Source organism: Peromyscus leucopus, chromosome 1 (assembly GCF_004664715.2).
Source record: "Peromyscus leucopus breed LL Stock chromosome 1, UCI_PerLeu_2.1, whole genome shotgun sequence".
Lineage (NCBI taxonomy): Eukaryota > Metazoa > Chordata > Mammalia > Rodentia > Cricetidae > Peromyscus > Peromyscus leucopus.
Genome location: NC_051063.1, coordinates 165,717,877 through 165,738,611, shown reverse-complemented (window position 1 = coordinate 165,738,611; position 20,735 = coordinate 165,717,877). Strand labels below are relative to the sequence as shown.

The following is a 20,735-nucleotide window of genomic DNA, read 5'->3' as shown; positions in this document are numbered from 1 at the left end:
CACAGACCCCCTCACTCACACACAGACCCCCTCACTCACACACACACAGACCCCCTCACTCACACACACACAGACCCCCCTCACTCACACACAGACCCCCCTCACACACACACAGACACTCCTCCCCGCACAGATGGAGGCAGGAGGAGCCCACAACGGTAGGGTGAGCGTTGTCAGGCAGTGTTCAGACAACAGACAGACAGAGGGTAGAGGGACCTACAGCAAGTCTTGAGACACGGCAGCTCCAAGAGGTGAAGAGTCTGGGGTGATCTCCAGCCCCTGTGAGACTGCAGGACAAATCAACCCAGGACTGTCATGGAGGAGCGTCAAGGAGACCAGTGGTAAACTGTACGCCCAGAGGCAGGCACGGACAGGCCTTTCTGAATTCCTGCCCTGCTCATCTTGGAACGTTCACTGATGCCAGTGTGCTGGCCCGGTCTTTGCTGGCAGCTCCCCTGCAGGGTGGGGCAAGGCTGGCACGGGAGGGAGACCAGGAGGGTGGGAGTTCAGGAATGCGCTCTGCTCGGCACCAGGCCCAGCAATGTGTAGTTCTTTTCTTCAGGTTGGACTTGGGCATATCGATCTTAGATCAGAGTGGCTGTGCTCACCTAGAGGAGACTCTTGGAAGAGAGAACCACTAACGGTCTCTTGTAGAATGTGCCAGGAGAGAGACACTTGTGCCCTGGCTATCAGACTATGGGGATAAAAGACTGGAAGAACTTGGAGTCTCCCTGGGAGTTGCATGCTGGGAGAAGCCAAGGTTGAAGTACTAGGTTGTGGAGGGGGGAGGTTCTCCTGGAAAGAGATTTCTGACAGTTCTGAGCTTGTCAGAGCGCCTGAAAGGACAGACTGCAGCTGAGGACGATGGGAGGCACCACACCTCGACCCCGCCGCTCCGCTATGCTTGCCTCTTGCCTTTTGTTGAAAGTCAAACCTTTGGCTCAGGAACCTGAAGGTGAACTTAGGCGCAGAGATGTCACTGGACCTCTTTGCTTTGCTTCCTAATGTGGCACACTGAACAAACATCCCCTCTGCTTTTCTCTATTCTGTGTCTCTTTAATAGATCTCGGAGGGTGAGCCGCCAAGTTTAGCTTGTTAGAGCTGTCATAGTCCAGGCTACGCCCCTAACAACTCTTTAATACTCACTGGAGCCTCCTCTGAGCCTCCATGAAGCTATAGAAGAGGTAAAATGTCGACTGGGAGCTCAGACTCTTCAGTGGTGTAGCTGGCTGTAAGTTGCCCAGGGCACTCTTCAGTGGTCAGTTGCCTGTGAATTCCACAGGCAACCCTGAAACAACTAGACACTGTGGGATGTTGGAGGGACTCCACGTGACAAGGGACACAGTGTCAGAAACATTGGCTTGGCAGCAGTGGACCCTGAGACAAACACACTTGAGCTCACCGTTTGTCCTCCAGCCTGGAGTGAGCTGGTTCTGCAGGTGCGGGGTGGTGACGCCAATGGCCAGATAGAGCCTGTTTTGTAGCTGGCTCACTCAGCTTCCCCAGGGCCTCATGAGGAGGGTATGGCACACATTTCAGTACACACACCACTCAAAGCTAGGTGCATTGACCTGTTACCCAGCCCAGACACAGAAGCCTCAGCCCACAGGGCAGATTTTGAAACTGTATTCTTTGGAAGAAGAGGAGGGTAACCTAAGTCTGTGCAAATGGGGACCTTTGAGGGGATAGTAAGTGTCCTTAGAAGGAGAAAGATGAGCTGGAGAAATGGCGTGGTGAGCACTTGCTGGTCTTCCAGAGGAACCAAGGTCAGTGTCCAGCCGCATTAGGTGGTTCACAACCACCAGTAACTCAAATTCTGGGTGTGTGTGTGTGTGTGTGTGTGTGACTTTCTCTTCTGGGTGGGGGCACACACACAGACAGACACACATAGAGACAGATACACACAGACATAGACACACACAGACACATAGACACACACACACAAACACACATACATACATACACACACAGACACAGACATACACACACAGACATACACACAGACATACACAGACACACAGATACACACATGGACAGACACAGACACACACAGACAGACAGGCACAGACATACACACATACACACACACACACACACACACACACACACACACACACACACACACACAAGGGAGATGGTCTTGTATAATATTGGAGGGACCAGCCTCAATATTATACATCCCAGGGGCTCAGGAGAGAGAACTACTGACGGCGAGGACTATTATCAGGAAATATAATCTCAGCACACCGAGTTCTATAGTCCACTTGCTTTAATTCCTCTGGCATAACATCCTTTATACACAGCTTCAGTTCTGTTCTCATGTCTAGCTCCTTTCTTGCCTGATTTCTCTCTGTATTTATCTACTGTCCCCTCTAGGTTCTATCTTAATTCCTTCATCTAGTTCTGTCCCTTCTAGGTTCTCATCTATCTAGTTCTTTCCCCCATCAGCTTCTCTCCCATCTCCTTCTCTCGCATCTGGCTCTTCCTCATCTTGTTCTTCCCCATCTGGCTCTTCCTCATCTTCCATCTCGTTCCTCTAGTCCTCTCTTTTTGCTCTTCAATCTAGTTCTTCCCCATCTCAGCTCGTTCCTCTCAAGTTCTTACCCATCTCGTTCTTCCATTCTCTTCCCTCCTCCTTCTCTGTCCTCTGCTTTACAGTTATATATCTCCCCAAAATCACAATCCTCCCCTCCACCCAGGACACTCAGCCTGAACTTCCTCAGGCAGTGATTGTCCACTATCAGGATCAAATGGAGGGTTGATAAGAATTACAAAGAAGGGCACTAGTTGTTAATTGCCATTTGTGACCCAAAGGGGAAGTGACTAATGAATCAACTAAAGGCTAAATATGGGTAATGTCTAAGAAGAGGGGTCTTACGTGCACAACTATAACCTTAAATGTGTTTGGTAAGGGATGTTAAAAATCTATAAGTTGCTAGGTCAATGGGAGAAAATAAAACTGTCTTCTTTTTTCCTGTGGCTCCTATCTGTCCAAGCTGTCTGCCGTTTTTTCTGCAGGGTGGGGGAAAGTGTGCTCAGTCTCTAGGCAACCTGTGTACAGCTAGACGTCTCTGGTGATAGTTAAAGGGAGATCTGGAACTGGAGGTAAGGTTTGGGAAAGGAGGAAGTAAGGCTTAATTGGCACATCCGCCAGGCCTTCTCAAACAGGTAGCCTGGATGCTTAAATCTGTTCTTAGAGAGTACAGAGGTATCTCTGATAAGGTACTTTCCTCCATCCGGTGATGGACCTGGCCAGATGCTACCAATAATGATAATTACAGCGAGGCTTGAACTGGGAGTTCTGGCTGAGCATAGCTGTTAGCACAGAAGTTTATCTAAATATTCCTAGAAGTGGTTAGGTAAGTAGCTAGAGGTCTATAAAGTTAGTAAGGCTGTAAGAAAGGAGGGCCTAAGCTAAATTGTGTAAAACTATTACTTAGTGTCTACCTGGCCTAGGCGGCGTCCTCTTGTGAATTTACTGTAAGTCAGGAGACTTGTACGTGGGCTGCTATCACTTGTTAGTCCTTGGAAGTTGGGCGCCCCCCTGGGTGGTGTCTCCTTGTGGAATTTAAGTCAGGAGACTTTCAGGTGGGCTGTTATCATTGTTAGTCTTTGGCAGTTGGGCGTCCATCTGGGTGGTGTTTCCTGTAGTCCTTGAGAGTGGCTAAGGGAGATAACTGGTTCCAGAGAAAGCCTTTCCTGAGGCTGTTCTCCAAATTCCTGGAATGTGTATGTCCAGAGAGTGATCAGTCTACACTGTTAGTCCTTCTTAGGGGAAAGTCAATAGGGAAAACTATGAAGGCACACATGATTTTCATAACAGAAGACAGCTGATATATAACAAGCCAAGTAACACCAAAAACTCCTTGGGATTTGGCTTCCTCTGGAGGAATTCCCTGATCCCTCCAGGTAGTGACTTTGCCATAACCAGCTGAGTTCTTACGATATATTTCTGCGGCCCGCAGCAAGATGGGAGACAGGAGATGCAGAGAAAAGAGATCCAGAGACAAGGAGAGGTGGGGAGAGGCAGACAGAGATGGAAAGAGGGATAGAGACAGAGAGACACAAAATATGGGGAGATAAGGGAAGAGGACAGGAAGAGACAGGAGAGAGGGAGGAGAGAGAAAGGGAGGGACGGAGAGGGACAGAGGGGCAGAGGGAGGGAGCATTTATCCTTTGAATGGCATCCTTGGAGCCAGACTCCAAAGGTTTCTGCCATGATTTCTGTACTGACCTGGTCCCTCTGGGTCCCTCTGTCCTTCCACACCTCCTAGGAGCCTCCAGTCAGGACCAGCTGCAAGAACGACATCCACCCCACATTTCCCGTTGTGACCCTGAAGGCACCATTTAAAGGGCTTCTCCGTGGTCTTCTCAGCCCCCATCCACGGTCAGCTCTCACCAGGCCCCTGCCCAGGACACTGTAGAGTGTTTGGGAGCAGTTCTGGGTCTGACCACTAGATGCCAGCATCTCCCTCCAAGTTGGGACCATTGGCACTGTCTGAGACTGTCTCCACCGTGCCTCAGGGAGGCAGACAAAGAGAGTCACACCTCTGATGAGGAGAGGCAGGGGGACAGAAAGGGAGACAGGGAGCTAGGGGAGCTAGGGGGCAGTGAAAGCCAGAGACAAGACAGATTGGGAGAGGGTCTGACCTGGGACCAGAGATGCAGTCACAAAGAAGCCTCAGGGTGAGTTAATGACAGACGTGAACCATGGTGTGTGTGGCCGGTGCACTAGGGCTCTGCCTCTGCCTGGATGTTACTCTGAGCATTTGATCATCGCTGACACCTTTTAATAACAATCACATCTGACAGGTCTTAATAATACTCCCATCTCACTGAGTGGAAAACAGAAGCACAGAGAGACAGATGAACTTGTCTGGGGCCACACAGCGAGGACCTGTGACGTGAAAACCTCACCGAGGGGCTGGGGAGATGGCCCAGTCAAAAAGGTAGTCATGTGTAAGCATGAAGACCTGGTCTGACCCCCATGGCCCAGGCGGGACGCTGGGCACAGTGGACCGGAGCCGTGGCTGGGCACAGTGGACTGGAGCCGTGGCTGGGCACAGTGGACTGGAGCCGTGGCTGGGCGCAGTGGACTGGAGCCGTGGCTGGGCGCAGTGGACTGGAGCCGTGGCTGGGCGCAGTGGACTGGAGCCGTGGCTGGGCGCAGTGGACTGGAGCCGTGGCTGGGCGCAGTGGACTGGAGCTGTGGCTGGGCACAGTGGACTGGAGCCGTGGCTGGGCGCAGTGGACCGGAGCCGTGGCTGGGCACAGTGGACTGGAGCTGTGGTTCAGCAGTTCCGGCCCTTGGTGCTCTTATAAAGGACCCGAGTTTGGCTCCCAGCACTCACACCGGGAGTTCACACCTGCCTGTAACCCAGCTCCGGGATCCAGTTCTTTCTCTGGTGTTGGTGCACACCAGCACTCACATTCACAAATTCAAGTTCACAAGTCCATGTTCACACACGTAATTAAAAAAAAATAAACTTTTTTTTTAAAAAAAAATTAAATAAGTTACACAAAGTAAAATTCACTTTTGGGGAGGCTTTCCAGGCCTGCAAAACTTGGCATGTATAGTCTTGGGTGTGGTACACATGGAGACCACAGAATGACCTCAGGTGTTCTGTGTGTGTGTGTGTGTGTGTGTGTGTGTGTGTGTGTGTGTGTGCACGCATGTGTGGGTATGGATATAGGCTCAAGGCTGATGTTGAGAATCGTTTTCAGTTGCTCTTCCTCCTGCTATTGAGGCAGGGTCCCTCCCACCTGGAGATCTCCCATGGGGCTGCTCCCGCTAGCCAGCTTGCCCTGTCTCCACTTCTGAGCTGGACTTAGAGGAGGCCACCACATCCTCTACTGACCGAGCCATCTCCCCAGCCTTACAACCACTGCCGCCACCACATTCCAGAATTTCCCATCATCCCCCAAATTCTCCTATGCCTCCTTTCAGATCAGTTAAGTTCCCAGAAGCTCCTGGTTTGGGTTTTTGGCCCTAAAGGCAGTTTTTATCTGATTTTGTTTAGAGACAGGCTCTCACTCTATAATGCGAGCTGACCTTAAACTTGAGATCCTCCTTCCTCAGTCTCCCAAGTTCTGGGATTTTAGACCTGCCCATCACATCCAGCTTTGTTGAATTCTGTTTGTTTCCCAAGACAAGGTCTTGTATAGCCTAGGCTGGTGGTCTCCGACTTGCTATGTAGCTGAAGATAGCCTTGAATTCCTGATTCTCCTGCCTTGAGACTCTGGAGTTCTGGGATTATAGGTGTGTGCCACTACACTGGCTGCTCATTCCCTTTTGTGTGGAGTAGGATTTTGTTGTCTGGATGGACCAATTTAAGTCGGTTTATGGGACATTTGTCTTTTTTGGACACCAAGATTTCCCCTCACTCCTGACCTCCCTTGCTCTTGAACTTCGTGCAGGGGATTGACAGTAACCAGTGACATCTCATTACACATCTAGTTTATGAGACAGTTAACTTCGTTACACTTGTTTCCTGCTATGGAGTCTCTCACCGTGATAAAGACGAGCCTCGTTGTTTCCCACTGGCTTATCCAAAGCCCCCAGAACCCTGCTGCTTACACAATAGATGCTTGAGATAGATTTGGAACAAGTGGAAATGAGTTCACGTTTTCTAATACGGGTCATCGCGACACAGTCGGGCTGTGTCCTCCAGTTTGTGGCCCCATCAAGGCACCTGCCTGGGTGTATCCTTCTCAGGTAGACAAAATTATTTTTCTCCTCCTTTCTTCTTCTTCTTTCTCTCCTCCTCCCCTCCTCCTTCCTCCCCCACCTCTTCATCCCTTCTTCTTACTCTTCCCTCTCTCTGTCTTCCTCTTTCCCCTCCCTCTCCCTCCCTCCATCTCTAGGGATTCTATCTTGTCTGCACAGGTCTGTGTATCCACCTGTCTGAATGTGTTGGGGTCCCTCGTGGAGCCTGTGGTCTGATGCCGACGGTGAAATGGTGAGCACAGCTGAGGTCTGAACCTGAAGTCACCCATCCTGGTCTCGCCTGCTCTGGGCCTCCGGGGTCTGGGTTGAGATCATCAGGACTGTGGGATCCAAAGCTTGGCGAACATTTAGTTACGGTCCAGAAAGTAATGATTTTAGGTTTTGTGGGCTAGACAGTTCCTGCTACAATTATTCACCCCTGCTGTCCTAGCACAAAAACAGCTCCTCCAGGGTGGATTTAGGGGGACAGGTGACTCACTGGCTTTCTCTTTCTCTCTTTCCCTCCCTGCTTCCTTCCTTCTTTCCGTCCTGGGTCTCATGTAGCCCAGGCTAGCCTCAAAATCACTCATAGCTAATGATGACCTTGAATATATGATCTTCCTGCCTCCACTTCCCACATGCTGGGATCATAGCATGCTCTGCTGTGCTTGGCTTTCCGGTTCTTCCTCCCTCCCTCCCCACCTCTTTCCTCACAAGAGAGGCCTTAAATTCTTGATCCTTTTGCCTTAACCTCCTAGTCGCCAGGACTGCAGTCATGTGAACCATGCCCAGCCTCAAAGTTCAATTGTGATTTTTGTGTTTGTTTCATGTAGTCTAGACTGACCTCCAACTTGGCCTTGAACTTCTGATCCTCCTGCCTCCAGTGGCATGGCTGGCTTTCAAAATTTTTATTTATACCAACAGGAGGTAGCTGGCCCTGGTCTGCAAGTGGGGCCTGCCTCAATGTGGGGCATCAGAATGGAAGTGAAGGTTCTGGGGCCCACAGGATACGCTGATGCTCAGAGCTTGGGGCGCACAGTCTGATCTGGGGCATGAGAGGCCTACACTCCAGAATCCGAATTTGTGGCTAGATTGGCTTCGGAGATAAGAGCCTCTGGAGGCAGGCCCTGGGACTGTCGTTGCTACTGTGGCAAGTGTCAGTTGGATGTGAGCAGATGTCGGGGCTCGAAGGAAATGACCGGCAACACTCGTACTGACAGGAAAGGGCTTACACCGGACGATGAGCCCCTGAGGAGAAGGCCGAGGCACTGGGAAGTCAAAGCCAGTCTGGCAGTTCCAGCTGACTCCTCTGAAGGCCCCACCTTCTGGAGGACCACACACAGGGTAAGGCTGTCCTTTTACATAGTCTTGCTTCTAATACAGATGATTGTAACAAGTCAAGGTATGTGTAAGAACTCATGGTTCCTAACGATGAGCCTCCATCTACTCCAGAAAAGAGGCTATGCTATAGACAACAGCTAGAGATAAGGTGACCAAGAAGGACAGCAGCTATATCTTGGTGGCTTAGTCTGTATCAGGGGTGGCAACTCACAAAAGATTATCCCTGAATCGTCACTGCTTGTATAACTTGGGGGAGCGTTCTTGTGAACCTTGTAAGTTGCAAGAACTTTTCAAGACTTGTAAGTTGTATCTACTTCCTGAGTCTCATGAGCGCCATCTCCTCCCTCCAGGAGGGAGCAGCTCGATTCAGAGGAAATCACTACATGACACAAGGGTCCACTGACCCTTACAATATTAATAGAGACACATTGGCTTTCCCTCCCCAACCTGGGCTTCATCCTGATCCTTAGGGTTGAACATCGACCAACTCACTGGGGTCTGTCGTTGTCCTATGGGAATGAACAGACCATGTATCTTCTCTTCAGGGCAAGATGTGCCAAACCTCCATTACATGAGGTTCAGTGGGGAAGAGCACTTGTAATGTAAGCATGAGGTCCTGAGTTTGAATCCCCAGCACCCATGTAAAAAGCTAGTGGTGGTTGCCTGTAACCCCAGAACTGTTGGGGACAAAGACAGGAGGATCTCTGGGGTTCACTGGATGACAGCCTAGCTCCAGGTTCAGCAAGAGACTCTGTCTCAAGAGACACTTGACGCACATGCACACCTTCACACATGAGCCTCAAGGCACCAGCTGCCATCGTCATAATTAAATCTGGAAACCTCACACTATGCGTGGTTATCCCCCACTCTCCCCTCCTTCCAGCTCGGGCATGTTTCTGTGGAGTTACCCATTCTGGATACTCCAGGACAATCTAATTATAAAATACGTTAAATTTTGTGGCTGAAATTGTTCTTAAAGATTTATTTTATGTTTAACTATGTTTAATATGCTTACTTTGGTACACATGTGCTTGTACATGAGTGTAGATACCCACAGAGATCAGAAGAGGGCGTCAGATCCCCTGGAGTGGGGTGATAGGCAGTTGTGAGCCACCACGTGGGTGCTGGGAATTGAACCCAGGACCTCTGTAAAGCAGTCAGTGCTCTTAACCATTTAGCCATCTCTCCAGACTCTTCAATATTTCTTTCCTTTTTCATCTTTTTAAAAGAGATTTATTTGCTGTTGTTCTTCTAAAGATGATTGACTTAGTAATGATTTCTCACCTTTTTTCCTTCTCTAACTGTGTGAAGATGGCTATGCATTTCTCTCTAAACAGGCGGCAGGCATCTAAAGTAAACACACCTTTCTTAACTATTCACTTGAAAATCATTTCTGACTTCCATTGTGTGTCCCATCTGAGCTGTGTTTTTTTCCCCAGTCATGAACATGTGGTGATTTTCTGATTGCCACTTTGTCATGATTTCTGATGCAATTACTTTGAGGCCAGACAAAGTGCTGTGTGTATTATAAAGTTGGTTTTGCTGAGGTTCGCTTCGTGGAGCCTCTTGGTATCTGGTTCATTTCTGTAAATACTGTGTGTGGTTTCCTTAATTGAGGGATAATTTTTCATTGAGGAATCCATGGTATAGTGCTCAGATTTCAAATGAATAATGTAATGAGACTTGGCAAATGCCTGCGTCTGTGAAACTCTCACTACTGTAAAGTTATACCAACTCCTGTAAATTTTCACCAACTCTGCATGTTCTCCTGTGCCTCTTCCCAGCATGTTTTGATGCCTTCTGTTGCTGTGATAAAATACCCTGACAAAAAGCAACTTAAGGTAGGAGAGGGTTGATTTGGCTGGCAATTCAAAGTCACGGTCCTTCATTTTGGGGAAGTCAAGGCAGGAACTCAAGAACAAACACAGAAAACATGCACCCTTGCTTGCTCTCAGCCAGATTACTCCTTTCTTTGACAGTTTGGTTCAGGACCCCCTGCCTAAGGAATAGTGCCTCCTACAGTGTGCTGGGTCCTCCTATGTCTGTTAGCAATCAAGAAATTCCCTGTAGACATGCACACAGGCAAACTTATTTACATAATTGTGCCTTAAGACTCTTTCTGGCTTTCTCTTTTTAGCTCAGTAGTGAAAACCATGTACGGCTCTTGCAGGACCCAAGTTGGGCTCTCAGCACCCATATCAGGCTGCTCAGGACTGTCTGTAACTCTAGCTCCAGGGATCCGACACCTCCTACTGGCTGGCCAAGATGGACCAAACTGAAGTTAAAACCAAGCTGCACACTTGCTTCCCCTTTCATCCCAGCACCCATCCTCACACCTAGGCGCCTCTGGCTAGTTGTGCGGGTCCTAGAACCCCATGTAAATGGATCCGTACAGTATATAACGGCCTGTGTGTGGCTTCCTGGTACAAGGGTTTTTTCAGACATAACCATAACCATATCGTTGCTTATATCAGCAGTTCTGTTTCTTTTAAACACTGAGTGCCACCCATTTCACCTCCAAGTCACCATGTCATTCACTAACTGGTAAACACTTGCTTTATTTTCAACCTGATTCCTAAGCAAAAAGTTTGTATGGGAGGGGTAGGGACAACAAGGTCTCATGTAGCCCAGACTGGCCTTAAACTAGGCCAAGTAACTGAGAACTGCCTTGAACTTCTGAGTCTCCTGCCTCCACCTCCCAAGTGGAGGAATTGCAGGTATCCACCACCACACCCAGTTTATGCAGTGCTGTGGATGGAGCCCAGGGCTCCATGCATGCTGGGTAAGTACTCTACTGAGTGCCTTCCCCATTCCTAATCAAGGCTTCTGTTCTTAATTTCTTCCCATGGATCTTAGATAAACAACCAGGGGTGGAACTGCTGGCCATCAAGCAGACACATGTGTAAGCATCTGCCAGCGGGCTGGGAAGATGGCTTGGTGGGTAAATCACTTGCTATGCAATCACTCAGGGTTTGAGCTTGGATCCCCAGCACCCACAGGAAATCCAGACATAATAGTGCCCATATCTGTAATTCCAGCACTCCCATGGTGAGATGGGAGGTGGAGATAGGAGAATTCCCAGAAGCTGGCCTGCTGAATATAGCAGAAAACAAGACTGTCTCAAGGTGGAAGACAAGGACCAACATTCAAGGTTGTCCTCCGACCTCCACATATGTGCTGTGGTACACATGCATCCACAGTGTCACACACAGAAACACACACAAACGTGCACACACACACACACACACACACACACACACACTTAAAAACAGAGAATCTGCTAGACTGCTTTCTAAATTGGTATACATTTTAAGCCCTCTCTAAAATTCCTGCTCTTTGTATAATTGACACTTGAGCTGGTCACATTCGGCAGTGTCAGCCATCTTGGCAGGTGTGTGTGTGTGAGAGAGAGAGATTATATGTTCTATAGACAAAGGATGCCCCGTTTCACAGATGCCAAGGAAGCAAAGTGTGCTGATTACACTGTTTGAATCATACTGATTTCTGTCTTGGTTGTTCTATCATTTACTCTGAGTCACTGTAAAAATATTCTGTGATGAGGAACTTGTTAATGCTCCCTTTAGTAACTTACTCTATATTTTGTGTATCTTAGAATCTGTTAAATGATACATAAAAATTTTTGATAGTTGAGTGTGAAGGTGCACACCTGTCACCCACACTCTTGGGAGGTGCAGGCATGAGGATCATCAGGATTTAAGATCATCCTTGGCTACATAATGAATTCCAGGTCAGCCTGGGTTACATAAGATCCTGTTTCAAAGCAGAACAAAGTAAAGGACATCAAGACTAAATAAATAAATAAAAGATGGTAGACATTTCCATAATTCCTTTATGAGTATGTCCACAAATCCGGTTTGTTTGTTTCTTTGTTTTGAGACTGGGTCTCTCTATGTAACCTGGGCTGGCCTTGAACACTTGATCTCCCTACTTCAAGCCTCTTGTATGCTTGTATTACAGATATGCACCACCTTGCTAGTATAACTTATCAATGGGGAGCTCAATAGCAGTTCCTCCTATTATGCGTGTTCAGTGTGCCCCTGTCTCTGTCTCTGGGTCTCACAGCAGGCATCAGATTTTTCCCATCAGCTTCCAGCTATAGCAGCTGGGTTCTGAGACAGATACAGTGAAACATTTTTAAAGTATGGGAAGGAAGACAAAAACAGGGGCTGGAGAGACTGCTAGTGGTTGAGAGCACTGGCTGTTCTTGAAGAAAATAGGGTGTGGTGGTTTGAATAGGTATGCCCCCCACATAGACTCATGTGTTTGTGTGCTTGGAGGTAAGGAATGGAACTATTAGGGAGTATGGCCTTGTTGGATGAAGTGCATCACTGTGGGGGTGGGCTTTGAAGTTTCATATGCTCAAGCTATGCCCAGTGTGAAATTCAGTTCACTTCCTGTTGCCTGTGGATCAAGATGTAGAACTCTCAGCTCCTTCTCCAGCACCGTGTCTGCCTGCATGCTGCCATGCTTTTCATCATGCCAATAATAGACCCAACCTCTGAAACTGCAAGCCAGCCCCAATTAAATGTTTTCTTTTATAAAAGTTGCCATGGTCTTGGTGTCTCTAAACAGCAATAGAAAACCCTGACTAAGACAGAAATTAGTATTGCTGTGATAGGTCTGACCATGTTTTTATTTGGAGGAATGTGGACTTTGGTATTTTGGATTAGAAATGCAGTTGAATGCATTAAAGACTTACTGGGCTTTGTTAGTTGGATCATGGAAGACATTGGTGCTGAGGGTGAACTGTGGGGGCCTGGATCAAGGGGCTCCAAAGGAGAAGAATGTTAGTACGTGGCCTAGTGAGCAGTCTTGTGATATTTGGGTGGAGAATGTGGCTGCTTTTTGCTCTTGTCTGAAAAGTCTACCTGAGGCTAAAGTGAAGCTTTTGGATTAATTCCATTGGCAGAGGAAATCTCAAAACAGCCTAGGATTGACTCTGTTGTATGGTTATTAGTGTTCACTCTTAATGAAGATCTATAATGAAATGGAAAAAGCTGAGCAAGGAAAAATACAAAATGTACAATTTGAGGAGAAGGGGACACCAGAAAGTGGGATGGAGCTAAATCCTGTGTTTAAGGAGAAAAACAGATTAAGACATGGAATAAAGGGAGTGGAGACCTCATGGCAAGATCTTACCTGGCTAAGCTTCCAACTTGTGAAAAGGAATTACAGAACAGCTTGGGTCTAGGGGTGGTGGTACATGCCTTTAATCCCAGTACTCAGGAGACAGAGGCATGCATATCTCTGAGTTCAAGGCCAGTCTTGTCTACAGAGCAAATTCAAGGACAGCCAAGCTTAGGCAATGAAGGAAATCATGGAAAACAAAAGCTGGTGAAGATGTAATTGAACAAGGAGACTGTGTTCCAGCCCCAGCAAGCAACGGAAATTTAGTACCTTCAGCCATGTGGTTCAGGCTTTAGAGTCAAGGATACAAGAAAGGGGTTATGGAATTTCCCTCTGCAACTAAGGAAAGCCACTGAGCCCAGGCATGTGTCAGGGGTATCCCTGAATGGAGGCACAGAGAGACAATTTTGTGAAGCTGTGAAGGTGAAGCCTGGATTGGCTTGGAGACCTCAAGATGTTAGAGATACCAGAGCTGTGGGATACCTGATGAGGAAAGCTACTAACAGAAAGTGGAACCAGCCTAAGAGAGAGAAGTGTGTTGCAGTCAGCAAAGCTGAAAGAAGCTGGAGATCTGGAGTGTTTTGACATTAGACATAGAGATGCAGAGTCTGGAGTTTTCCCAGCTTGTTTTTGGTCCTGCTTTGGTCCAGTATTTCTTCCTTATGCTCCATTTCCTACATTTTGGAATGATAATGTATATCCTGTGCCATTATATGTTGAAATATTTTTTATTTTGATTTTATAGGGGATTACAGTTAAGAGATTGCATGAATCTCAGAAGAGACTTTAAACTTTGGACTTTTAAACATTGTTGAACTTGTGATAGACTATGGGGACTTTTGAAGTTGGATTAAATTTATTTTGCATTATGTTATAGCTATAAGCCTATGTGGGCCAGGGAATCGAATGTGGTGGGTTGAATAGGTATGGCCCCCCAGACTCATGTGTTTGAATACTTGGCCCATAAGGAGTGGCATTGTGAGGGGGTGTGGCCTTGCTGGAGTAGTTGTGGCCTTGTGAGAGGAAGCATGTCATTGTTGGAGTGGACTTTGAGGCTTCATGTGTTCAAGCTATGCCCAGTGTGGGACTCAGTTCACTTCATGTTGCCTGTGGATCAAGATGTAGAACTCTCAGCTCCTTCTCTAGCACCATGTCTGCCTGCATGCCACCATGCTCTCCACCATGAAGATAGTGGGTTAAACCTGAAACTCTAAGCCAGCCCCAATGAAATGTTTTCCTTTGAAAAAGTTGCCACTGGGTGGTGGTGGCGCACACCTTTAATCCCAGCACTTGGGAGGCAGAGCCAGGCAGATCTCTGTGAGTTTGAGGCTAGCCTGGGCTACAGAGTGAGTTCCAGGACAGGCACAAAGCTACACAGAGAAACCTTGTCTCAAAAAAGCAAGAAAACAAAACAAAACAAAACAAAAAACAAACAAACACATAAAGGTACCATGGTCATGGTGTCTCTTCATAGCAATCAAAACCCTAAGACATAGGGGTTGGATTCCCAGAAACCATGTCCAGTGATTTACAACCTCCTGTAACTCCAACTCCAACTCCAGGGGATCTGCTGCCCTCTCTGTTCTCTATGGGACACACACACACACACACACACACACACACACACACACACAATTTTAAAAATTAAAAATTAAAAAAATGAATCTTAAAATCAAAGACAGAAACACAAGCAGACCAATCACAGCAGAGGTTGTAAAGCTGGAAACCCCACCTTTGGAAATGAGAGGACATCCTCAGAATTGGTGTCGACAGGCTGCTGTACAAGAGCCCAGTGGAAAGGGAAAACCATGTGCTGGAATATCCCGTGAGTGGAAAGGGAGACAAGGAGAATACTTCAAACAGAACTAAAAGGCCTTTTATTTGTGGATCCCTGAGAAGGAGACAACAGGTGTTTGGGGTGGGGGCAAGCCTAACAGTGGCAAGGCTGGGTCAACACTAGGCTGCTAGAGGACGCTGCACACAGAGGAGAATGCAGGTGGGTTCCATTCCAGTGTCTGAGGGAGGAGGCTGTGGCCTGGACCTCTGTGTCTGAGGGAGGAGGCTGTGGCCTGGACCCCTGTGTCTGAGGGAGGAGGTTGTGGCCTGGATCCCTGTGTCTGAGGGAGGAGGCTGTGGCCTGGATCCCTGTGTCTGAGGGAGGAGGTTGTGGCCTGGACCCCTGTGTCTGAGGGAGGAGGCTGTGGCCTGGACCCCTGTGTCTGAGGGAGGAGGCTGTGGCCTGGATCCCTGTGTCTGAGGGAGGAGGTTGTGGCCTGGATCCCTGTGTCTGAGGGAGGAGGTTGTGGCCTGGATCCCTGTGTCTGATGGAGGAGGTTGTGGCCTGGATCCCTGTGTCTGAGGGAGGAGGTTGTGGCCTGAACTCCTGAGTCTGAGGAGGGAGGTTGTGGCCTGAACTTGTGGGTGGGTCTGAGGGAAGAGGGTTGGAAGCAAATCTGAGTCTCTGGTTCCCTCAGCAGGCTTCATGTGGGCCGTGTGGTCAGTCCACAGCTAGCTGGTCTGAATGATGGTCTGGATCCAGGTGGTGAACTTGCAGAGATTGGTGTAGATACTTGGTATGCCAGGCTGCCCACACTCTCCTTGTCCCATAGACACGAGGCCTTGCAGGGATCTGTTGCACACTATGGGACCCCCAGAGTCCCCCTGAGAGAGAGAGAGAACCCAGGAAAGCATGAGCTGAAGGTACACACGAGGTCCCAGCATTCACATAAGCATGGCAGACAGAGACAGGAGGAAGCCAGCCACATGCCCTTGCCAGAGCCCAGAGGCCACCTGAACAGGAGCCATGTGTCCACACCGCCGGCTGCTTCCCTGAGGCTTGTTGAGGCCCTGTCTGTCTGTCTGTCTGTCTCCTTCAGGGCTTGCTCATCTGCCTATATCACTGTGTTCTATGGGACACATATATATTTATGTCTTCTTCATTTTTACTTTCTCAGAATGGCTATTTCTGTTTCTAACTATGTTTATTTTTCTTTCTGTTTTGTAGTACTGGAAACAGAATTCAGTGCCTTTACCAAGGTCCCTACCACTGAGCCACACCCCAGCCCCTCACTGGGGGACTCTAGGCAGGGGCTCTACCACTGAGCCACACCCCAGCCCCTCACTGGGGGACTCTAGGCAGGGGCTCTACCACTGAGCCACACCCCAGCCCCTCACTGGAGGATTTAGGCAGATGTTTTGTACTGGTCTATATTCCTAGCTGTCTTTTTATATTTTATTTTGAGACACAATCTCACTTAGTTGTCTAGGCTGGATCTTCCTTTTCAGCTTCCTAAGAGGCTAGGCTTGGCCCCCAACTGGATCAGGCCTTCTGAATAGGTGAGACAGTTGATTGGCTTGATCTGTTTGGGAGGCATCTAGGCAGTGGTACCAGGTCCTGTGCTCATTGCATGAGTTAGCTGTTTGAAACCTGAAGCTTATGCAGGGACGCTTGGCTCAATCTGGGAGGAGAGGACTGGACCTGCCTGGACTGAGTCTGCCAGGTCGATCCCAGTCCTCGGGGGAGACCTTGATCTGGAGGAGGTGGGAATGGGGGGTGGGCTGGGGGGAAGGGGAGGGGCGCAGGAAGGGAGAGAACAAGGGAATCTGTGGCTATTATGTAGAACTGAATAGTATTGTAAAATAAAATAAAATTAAAAAAAAAAAAAAAAAAAAGAGGCTAGGCTTATAGGTTTGAACCACCATGCCTGGCTTCTGGGTCTGTGTGTTTCTGCCTCCCTGTTCCTCTCTACCTCCCTCCTGGCCCTTCCTTTTGAGACAGGGTCTCACTGTGTATGTATATCTGGCTAGCCTTGAACTCACAGAAATAAACCTGTGTCTGCCTCCCCTGCTGAGTGGGCCACCACACCTGGCCCCCCCACTTCTCGTAGCCCATCTCAGTGTGCCTCAGGTGTACCTTCTGCATCTCCCCGCCCCCATCCTGTTCGGTCCTCCCTGTATCTCACATTGCATGTGTCCTTTCGGTCCAGTCCTCCTCCAGCGCAGAACATGCTTAGGTGATACACAGGGTCATACAGCAGCCGGCAAGTCTCCTCCGACACCACTGAGAGGTTCACACACTGCAGCAGGCTGGGCAGTCTCCCTGGGACACAGAATGGGGGGTCAGGCCCATTTGGCGAGTGGGAAACTTAGGAGAAAGGGCAGTCATGTTCCCAGAAGCTCACCATTCCTTAGTCGACCCCAGCCGGAGACTAGGCAGGTATCCCCAGGGGTGGGGCACTGGGAAGCCACAGGGATGCGTCTGATGGTGCTAGACTCCATCACTGATTCGTTGAGCTTGATGAGCATGAGATCGTTGGCGTAAGGAGGGTCATTGTAGTTCGGGTGCTGGATGGAGAGGTGGGCCTCTAACATCCGGCTGCCAGGCTCTTGGGAGCCTTCCAAGCTGTGCAGGCCCAGTCCCACGGTGTAGGAACTGAGGATCACCCAGCAGGTGAGCTGTGCAGTGGCGCCTGTGTCTCCCGTCTCATCCTCCACCCTAAAGCAACGGCGACCTCCCGCTTTGCCTTTCTCTCCCCACTAGACTGTCCTGGTCCAGCTAGGTTGGGCTCCCGTCACATCTGCCAACGCTGTGGCCCCTTGAGCACCCTCTGCAGGCCGAGTCTGACATGGAACCCCCCTCCCCTCGGCATCCCGACCCACCACCCCCACTCACTCCTGTAAGCAGTGCGCTGCTGACAGCACCCACCGCGGATGCACCAGGACGCCCGAGCAGAAAAAACCATTGTCTTCTGAGAACAGTGCCGCCTGCCAGGGCTGCGAGTGTGGACGGCAGTCCTGGCCTTGTATGATCCGGCCGCTGGCACTTGAGGCTAAGGATCCTGGGGATGGAGTTAGAATTGGGAGGTATGGGGTGAGGAGCAGGGACTCTCATGGCTTCTAGGATGGGACGGGGTTTAGAGCAGGGTTTGCGGGCACTGGCGGGTTGAGAGTTCAGAGTTATGGTGGTGATGTTTGAGTGAAGGGATGTGATCAGAAGTTGCACTGTGTGTGTGTGTGGGGGGAGGGGTGGGGGGGACAGCGGCTGGGTCTTGACTGGGGACAAACTGAATCCTGGGTAAGAGTTCCTCCTAGTAGGGTCTAAGTGAAGGGGAGTGGTTACAGCCTCAGGGCAAGGCCAGGCCAGGGGATCAGTTCAAGAGATAGGATTATGTCTCTCAAGGGTAGGATATCAGAGTAAGGACTTGGTTAAGAGTTTTATGATGGAATCGGGGTTTTAGGGTCTGGGCCTTTGCTGGGGACAGGTTCAGGACGCAGTCTCAGGGTTTCTGGGGGTAAGATTTAGTGCAGGGAGGCTTGGTCAGGGCTTCAGGGGTGGAGCCAGGGCTGGGGGCAGAATGAGGAAGCTGGACCAGGTGGGGTTTGAGTGCACACACATGTGGTTGGGGCTTCCCAGGTCCTGGGAGAGTCGTGGGAAAGGAAAGGAAAGCGCTTTGAAGGTGGGTGGTCAGGTCAGAGTCTGGACTGGGGCAGGCAGGGCTCACTGGGACAGGGTGTCAATTAGGGATCAAGGTCTTTGCCTCCTGAGAGCGGTTAGGGTTCACCACATAAACTGGGCAGTTCTGGGGACAGAATCAGGAGGCGAATCCAGGACTTAGGGAACAAGGTCTTACTTCAGGGATGTGGGCATGGCCGGAGACAGGCTGAAGAGGCTGGACCAGGGTTCTTAAGGGCAGAGTCTGAGAACAGGAGTGTGGCTGAAGCTTTAGGGTTCATAAGGGTCAGGGTCAGAGGATAGGAGAATTACCAAGAGAGTCATTGGTGTTTTGGGATACAGAGGGACTAGTCCCCAGTCACCAAGCAAGTGGTGCCTGGAGTGAATCAGGTCTCCGAGGGGTGGGGTCAGGTCTCCGAGGGGTGGGGTCAGGTCTCCGAGGGGTGGGGTCAGGTCTCCGAAGGGTGGGGTTAGGGCCCAGAGGGGTGGGGTTAGGGCTCAGAGGGGTGGGGTCAAGGCTCAGAGGGATGGGGTCAGGTCCCTTGAGAGAAGTTAAGGTCCAGGGCCTCCTTAGGTCTGGGAGTCAGGATCAGCACACTGGATGCAGGGTCATCTGTCAGGAGGGTGGGTCAGCTTGCAGTCTCAGGCTAGTCTTCAGGACCCAGGAACCATTTATGTCTCATACACAGAGCCATGCCAGGAAACTTTCAGAACACACGGCCCCTTCACCCAGCTGGCCCAGACGAGACGGGACACTCAGCCAGCTACTCCAGGAGCTGTTCAACTTTGTGGCATAACTGTGCCTCCACCCAGCCTCACCACAGTCACACCAAGCCACAGCCCATTCACCCAGACATCATTATCCCAGAGGGGCTCGGAGCTCAGCTGGTCGAGTGCTAACTAAGCATGCGCAGAGCCTTGGGTCTGAATTCCAGCACCAAGTAACCTGGGCATGGTGGTGCACACCTGTAATCCCAGCGCTTGGGAGGTGGAGGCAGAAGAATCAACAGTCCAAGGTTGTTCTTAGCTTTAGTGAATTGAAGGCCAGCTTGGACTATGTAAGACTCTTTAAAAATAAATAAATGGGCCAGGTATCAACCCCAGCACTCAGGAGACAGAGATAGGCTCACTTCTGTAAGTATGAAGCCAGCCTGGTGTACATAGTGAGTTTAAAAGAAAGGAAGAGAGAAAGAAAGAAAGAAAGAGAGAGAGAGAGAGAAAGAAAGAAGGAAAGAAAGAAAGAAAGAAAGAAAGAAAGAAAGAAAGAAGATAGATCATCTAGTTACCCAGGAACTAGGCACAGACCCCTTTTCCCCTTAGTGGCACAAACGATCACTAAATTCTGTGACCCACCACCCTTTGCAGGCATGACCTTACACCCATCCACTAGTCACATCATACTGCGTATGATGTCAGAAGCAGTGAGACACTGAGTGATGCCTGAATGTTAGCTGACACTCTTCCCTCAGGCACACGTCATGACACACACACTCAGATACCTGTGACCCCGAGGAAGAGATGCCCTAGGAACCAGCCCCAGGGGGTTCTCGCAGTGACCATCATGTTGGCTCCTGGAAATGAAGACCAGTGAGTCTGGGGGTGGCAGTCCTAGTCTCTCCATCTCCCCCTGTCCCCCCCCCTCTCGTTTCTTGTTTGTGGGATATAACGGGCAGAAGGAGATGGGGTGGGGGGAGAAAAAAGGAGGAGGAAGAGGAGGAAGCATTTAATATCTAGGAACAGGGAGCGGGGGAAATGGAGAGACAGAGGCATAGATTTTCATTTAGGACACAAGAAAGACCCAGACAGGGCATTCAAGAGGATTCTGGTCAGAGGCAGCCTGAGAGGCAGAGACCAGAGCCAAAGATTTAGAGTGGACTGGAGAGAAGCTTCTAAGGGGAAAGAGAGAGAGAGAGAGAGAGAGAGAGAGAGAGAGAGAGAGAGAGAGAGAGAAAGAGAGAGAGAGATCCTCACCTGCTGCTTCTGGGCTCCCGATCCTGTGGAACCTGCGATTCTGCGGCTGGGCTGAGCAGAGCTGCTACCCACAGGGGCTCCCACAGGGCTTTATAAGCTTCCTCAGCTGGGGCTGGC

At 49.6% G+C, this 20,735-nt stretch overlaps 2 protein-coding genes across 2 annotated transcripts; one reads left to right on the top strand and one right to left on the bottom strand.

Annotated features, from left to right (window-relative positions):
• Nucleotides 1–1,140: 1,140 nt before the first annotated feature.
• LOC119086834 lies at nucleotides 1,141–5,446 on the top strand. Its single transcript, XM_037200284.1, has 2 exons — nucleotides 1,141–1,766; nucleotides 4,813–5,446. Exon 2 carries the CDS (start codon nucleotides 4,966–4,968, stop codon nucleotides 5,320–5,322), a length of 357 nt encoding a protein of 118 aa, XP_037056179.1. The 5' UTR covers nucleotides 1,141–1,766; nucleotides 4,813–4,965; the 3' UTR covers nucleotides 5,323–5,446.
• A 9,973-nt stretch (nucleotides 5,447–15,419) lies between these two features.
• On the bottom strand, nucleotides 15,420–20,210 carry Klk4 (kallikrein related peptidase 4). The gene is made up of 5 exons (XM_028858288.2): nucleotides 20,147–20,210; nucleotides 17,868–18,033; nucleotides 17,377–17,627; nucleotides 17,158–17,294; nucleotides 15,420–15,856 (listed from the first exon to the last, which is right to left on the bottom strand). Exons 1-5 carry the CDS (start codon nucleotides 20,208–20,210, stop codon nucleotides 15,704–15,706), a joined length of 771 nt encoding a protein of 256 aa, XP_028714121.1. The 3' UTR covers nucleotides 15,420–15,703.
• Nucleotides 20,211–20,735: the final 525 nt, after the last annotated feature.